We start from the raw sequence: 6,293 nt of genomic DNA on the forward strand, positions 1-6,293 counted from the left end.
GCAAAAACCTGCGTTCTTCAATATCTTCATTTAGAGAAATTAACTAATTCCAAGAAAATTGTACCCTTTTTTTTTCCTGTAGAATAATATGTCAGATCAAAACTACCCAAACTGCAGTTTTAAGTATAAGCTTATAGGTCTGAAATACGAAATGTTATTTAACAAAATTTTCTATTATGTGATATCATGAAAAGTAGAGAAATTTTTTTATCATCTGCGCTTATGCTTTCGAAATAAATGAAGTTTGATTTGAGTCGAATCGACCAACTCAATGGTTCTAGTATTGTACAGCATTTGCCTCAAGTGGCTGTGGCTATTGGCACCTTGCAGGCCATCGCTAATGGAACGGCAAGCTCTCTCCCGGAGAGAAAAGCCTGAAGCCTGTTTTTGGGGTAGCTGGCATTCGAATGACATTTTCTTCTCATTCTTGGTCAAGTGGTGACAGAGATAGGTTTGTTTTACCTCAGCTACGGTAATATTTGTCATGTAAAAAAAATACCCCAATTAATATTTAACAAAAAATTAATATATGATATAGTAAAGCCTACATTTCACATGCCATAAGTTCAGGGGGCCAGGAATCCAGCCCACCAAAGTTGCTGATACCAATGTATAAGACAAATTGAAGAAACTACACTGTAGTTGGAGCACCATGATCCCTCAGACCTCCAAAAACAAAATGGAGCAGAACGAAACGGGAAAATATCGACAATATGGTTAGCTGCAATCTTCAGGCGCTAGACTCCATAGTGCATCTGGAAGGACCTCCTTTCAAGCATGTTCAACTCCGCATAAATCTACTATAACCTGGAATCTGCTATCACTAACCAGGTCTGGGTGTCTTTCTTAATTTAACCGAGATCTCATTCATAAATTTTCGCTGCAATCAAATATATACTTGCAATGTATGAGCCATTAACGTGCTATAATAAAAAAATTTTATTAGGAAAAACTACTCTCTCGTCTCACTTTTTGGATATTTTAACTTTTTAACTGTGTGTTTAAAGGGTGATTTACTTTTCAGTTGTCCTTTGAACCTATACGATCACGAGCCCCCTTACCCCTTAAGTAGAAGGCTTAACCAACCCCAGCAGTGTTAAATATGACCAATAGCTTAAAAATGCCCAAAAAATATGACTTCCTCGTCATAAAAATTCAAACTGTACTTATAACAAATGCATACAATGAATCATGTTGCAAAATTTATACTCGATTGTACTATTCTCACAACAATAAAAGTGTGCATGCACCTTTTCTTTGTTCCTCAGTCATGTCCTCGTCTTTGATTTCTTCATACTTCCGTTTGATGATATCCTCAGAATCGTCACTGTCATCCACTTCCTTACCATTTTCTCTCTTCTCCAATTCTTTCTGACGTTCGGCCGAGTTGAACATATCACTGAATCCAATGAAATATATATTCGGGACGTTACTCCATGGTTTGTAGGGAGGAGCTTTCTCTTTCTTCTCGAGCGCGGGCGACTTAGGGGACTGTATGTTCCCGTGGAATGTCACTTCATTATCGTTCTCGTCTAAGTTAGTCTGCGTCTTGACCAAGCTCTCCCGAACCTTCTCGTCTGTCGCACTGTCGCTGTTGATTATGTCATCGTCCTCGTCATCTTCATCCAAATCATCATAACTGTCATCTAAGCTACGACCTTCCTTGGCAGCTTTCAGCGACCGCTTCTTCTGACGATCTTCAAGCTCCTTGCTCAGAATCTGCCGCAGCTGGACTAGTAAGTCAGCCGTCTCTTGCTTGACGTTTTTTATAAGCGCCTCATCATTTTCAGACAGTCCAGAACTCGTGACTGACTCGTCTTGACTAGATTCCGTTTCAGGTGGATAAGTCAAATGGTTAACCTCATTCTCATCCTCGGTTTTTTCATTGCCAGTTATTTCTTTTACATATGGTCCGATTTTTTCTTCTTTTTCTAGTTTCGCGAGAGAAAGAGCATCAATCAATCGCATCACTTCTTCGTCATCAACAGTACTTTTCTCTTCTTCCTCTGCTGGATTCTCCCCACTTTTTTCATGCACTTGCCCACGGACATTATATGACACAAAGTAGATGGAAAGCACCAGCACAAAGATATCTCTCGTGATATTCATGATTCAACTTCTCAGGTATTCTCCAACATCATCGAAGTTTCCTCGCCTAAAAAAAAGAAGCAAAATTGAATAAATCAATGAGGAAATTTTGAGCATATATCCATTCGCTAAAAATAAACAAAATAAACACTCTTCACACTATGGTCGAGGCACAGCTCGAGAGGGAGGAGATGCAGGCAATCGCCTCTCCCAAGAGCCAAATAATATAGGAAAATTCGTCTGTACAGTTAAATACAAGACAATCCAAAAAAATGACAATGCAATAAGTCGCCCTAGATCCCATAGGCACGGATCAACTTGAACAAACCTCCAGACCAACCATGGACCGGGGGGGGGGGGGGGAGAAGAGACGGTGATTTAATAACCATATATGCTCAGCCTATGTCCTGCTTACCACAAAAGTGACAATCGTAAAAATAAACTAACGGGCACTTTCCCAGTTCGGTTGAGTGGTCTATGGCAGTGTTTTTCAACCACCCGGCTGCAGCCCAGTACCGGGCCCTAACACTAGTCACACAGAGCCGTGAGTGATCCGCAGTTTCATTTTCCCATTAATTTCTCGTTAGTTGTGTGTGTGACCAGGCCTTTCACTTACGCAAAAAGATTTACGAGCCGCAGACTTCCAAAGGTTGAGAACCACTGGTCTACGGTACATTCCTAGCAGACCACTTGAGTGACCCGCAGCACATTTGCATATCACTTACGTGACCTGGAGTGCTGTTCTGAATCACCTAAATAGCTTACTGCACATTCTCACACAAATTAAGTGGTCTGCAGTGCATATCCAGATTACTTAAATGGCCCGCGGCACATTCTCAGATCACTAAAGCCACCTGCTGCACATTTTCAGTTCAATTAAGTGGTCCACGACACCTTTACAAACCAATGAAGTGGCCTGCACTCTTCACAAAAGGTTTAGCACCATTGATGTAAAGGCTGTGGGGGAGGAGGTCGAGATTATGATGCCAATTCGTATACAGTGAAACTTCAATGCAACGATACTCTGCGAACCAAGAAAAAATATTGTTTTAGAAAGATTATCATTATATCATTGATCATTTTCGTAGCACCACAGTCATTTCTGCACATGAAGGCTAATTTGACCGGGACCTACAATTTATTATCAATTCTGGACGGCAGCCTTCTTCTTTATACTCACAGAGATGTCTGAGCACTAGCCCCTCGATGTAGGCCTCCCTGCGGTAGCAATCTTTTTCTGTGGTCGTATTGCAGTTTCTGTTGTACCCCTGTGTCAAGAAAGTGTCTGACAAGGACAAACCTCCAGACAAACCGTGGACCCGCTCTGTCCACCTAAGGGATATAAGCTGGTTCATCTCAGGAGATGTGGGCCACGGTGGAAAGTCTGACATCCAAGACCAGCAAATGAAAAGGACAAACAGGTATTCAACTCACGACACCTTTAAGCATCCTTTGATACTTTTGGCGAGCCCCAAAACAGAACGTTTAGCATTGTTCTGCAATGAGACTTCAGCCGAATAAAAATGTTCGGCAGTAAAAATTCACTTGTTTTTCAAGCAAAAAAACTTGTATTAAAATTCCTCCCAAGATTGTTCTGCAGTAGCAGTATTGTTCTGTGATGTTTGTCGCAGATTTCGACATATCCTGCTTTAGGGTAGGAGAGTATCTTATCGACATTGGCTACTGCAAAACGCTACGACTGCTACGACTTTCAAAAATATCATTGTCAAGGAATTTATCATTGTACGGAGAATTGCAGTAGAGAGGTTTCACAGTATATGCATATGCATTGTATCAGTCAGCTCCCTCATTGATGCTGGGGAGTGGGGGGGCGGGGCGGAAGAGTCTGAATTTCCACCCATGCTAGATCTGTGCCTGCCTCTGCTCCATTTGCTACTACTACCAAATCACACAAGCACCTTGTCTGCATTCCTCTGCAGAATTTCTAACGAATTAGTGCATGTACTTGTTTTGAACCTAACATGAAGTTTTCTAATACGTAATGCTTGTTATGTGTGGTGCTGCCATAAATTACTTTAAGTATACAAGATATACAAGATTGAATAATTGTATAATTATTGAAAAAATTATTAATAAATTGTAGGCCTGTTGCTCTCTCTGTTATGAAACTTTTTAATGGGGAGATTGGCTCGCATTTACGATTTGCTCCATTTGCTGCTGAAAATATCTGTCTCTGCCGTCTTCGCAACTGGAGATTTCTATCTCCTTCATTTGCAGCTGAAAATTCTTGCCTCTGTCCCATTCGAAGCTGAAGATTTTGCCTCTGCTCCTCCATTCAAAGCTGAAGACTCCTGCTTCTGCTTCATTGAACACCAGAAATTCTTGCCTCAACACCATTCCAAGCTGAATTCGTTCATCCCAGCTCCATTCAAAGCTGAAAACATCTGCTTCTGCTCTAGTTGGCAACTGAAGATGTCTGCCTTAGCTTCATCCACAAATATAGATATCATTCTCCGTTCCATTCGCAGCTGAAGATGGATCAAGAGCAGGGCGATGAAAGTGATCGCCTCTCCCAAGAGCTGAATAATAAGGGGAAATTTGTGTGTTTCATAAAATACAGGATGATTCAATAAACCTAATCATTAAGTCAATCCCCCCCTCCCCAACATATCGCCCTGGATCCACTCCACTCATACTATTGAGTTTTTAAACTTTTGTTTTTATTATCATTTCCTTTTTGTATTTCCATTCATAGGTGGAGATAGACTTGGAAGTCTGGGAGGGGACACGATGGTGATGTCGACTCATATATACACATATACATTAGATCAGCCAACTCCACCTTTAATGCTGGTGGGGAGAGGGGTAATACCTCCCCGCCCCTTTATCGCTCCGCCCATGTTTTCATCTCAAATGAATACAGAGATTTTAATTTCCTAATTCTGGGGGGGGGGGGAAGGCCCAAGGGTGAGGCTGACAGGGCTCCAGCTCAGGAGCATGTGATGATTATCGTAATTTTTTGTTTTTATAAACGCTATAAATTCGCTATAGAAAGGGGGCCCTTAAAAAAGTCTGGCCAGAGCCCACAAAAGATCCCAGTCTGGGGACCCTGCTGTAGGATGTGGATGCCATGATGGGATTTGAAGAAATTGCTATGGGTGCCTTTTGACACCACTGTGCATGGAAATGATTGGATTTAAAATAAGCCAAACAAATAAGGGGAAGAGAGATCTGGTGTCAAAATCTTATGAAGCCACCGAGTGTCCTTCCAAGGACCACTAAAAAGCTTCTTTTAGATAACATTTATGTGTCAAAATATGTCAAATGACCCGACAATTTTAATAAATACGTCAACATGGCAGTTTCAGGATGAAATTTTCTCGACATTTCAGTGACCGGTTGGCCCTCACAACAAATGATGTAAAGCAAACGAATACCTCCACGTCGCATAAAATTCTCGAGATGGCGTCACCAGAGCTCACGTCGGAGAGATCAAACGCTGATTCTGTTTGAGGAAAATTTATTTGAAAAACTGCTGAATTTTTCTATTTTTTACCGCAGCGAATCAAGGACCTGCACGAATATACAGACGGTTTTGTAAACTTCTGATGAGGAACTCACAAAAATACAATTATGTCAAACACGAAAAAAAATTAATTTCTAGAATGATAATAAAAACCTATTATCTTATTTTAATGACTTTGAATGGATTTTTGAATAACTCTGTGGTCTTTGAAGTCGGGTTTTCCTAGGAGCAGGTCTCCTGTGCCGCGCGCAACGTGATTCGCACAGCGCGACACGCCGTCCACTCACCAATAAGAAAAGCAGTACGACGGTTTTCCTACAGAGCGCAGTACGGCTCACGACAGCGCTTTAAATCGGGCGTGATTGGCCGACTGCTTCTCAAAGCTGCATTAAGAGTCATCTTTCAAGCGGCTTTGCTGCTTCTGGAGGAGTCAAATGCGTCGTGCGCCGCGGTTTTGCCGATATTCTCTTAACTCTCTCTTGTGTGTTTTCTTTCCCTTCCTTTCAAACCGGAGCATGCAGACGACAGAGTAGCTGATGTGAAGACCATATACTATAATATAGCCACCTTGATCTGATGTGCCACGCTAGGAAATCACTAGGAAACACGTTTCTACCGGTGCGAAATGTTCTAATTCGGTTCGCGCGGTGTAAGAAACCTATTCCTAGGAAAACCCGGCTTAGGAAAAAGTTTTCTAAGGTGCACTAAGCGTAAAATC

At 41.6% G+C, this 6,293-nt stretch overlaps 1 protein-coding gene across 1 annotated transcript in view; it reads right to left on the minus strand.

Moving 5' to 3' along the window:
- The window catches only part of LOC149081391 (protein sel-1 homolog 1-like), a 28,091-nt gene extending 22,463 nt beyond the window's left edge, over positions 1–5,628 (minus strand). The window contains exons 1-2 of the mRNA XM_089238209.1: positions 5,487–5,628; positions 1,251–2,155 (exon numbers count right to left, since the gene is read on the minus strand). Coding sequence (XP_089094335.1) covers positions 1,251–2,109 — 859 coding nt within the window. The 5' untranslated portion in view covers positions 2,110–2,155; positions 5,487–5,628. The remainder of the gene's footprint in view (positions 1–1,250; positions 2,156–5,486) is intronic.
- Positions 5,629–6,293: the final 665 nt, after the last annotated feature.

This window comes from Pholcus phalangioides, unplaced genomic scaffold (assembly GCF_987345545.1).
Source record: "Pholcus phalangioides strain wild (caught in Gottingen) unplaced genomic scaffold, Ppha-v1.0 ptg000010l_1, whole genome shotgun sequence".
Lineage (NCBI taxonomy): Eukaryota > Metazoa > Arthropoda > Arachnida > Araneae > Pholcidae > Pholcus > Pholcus phalangioides.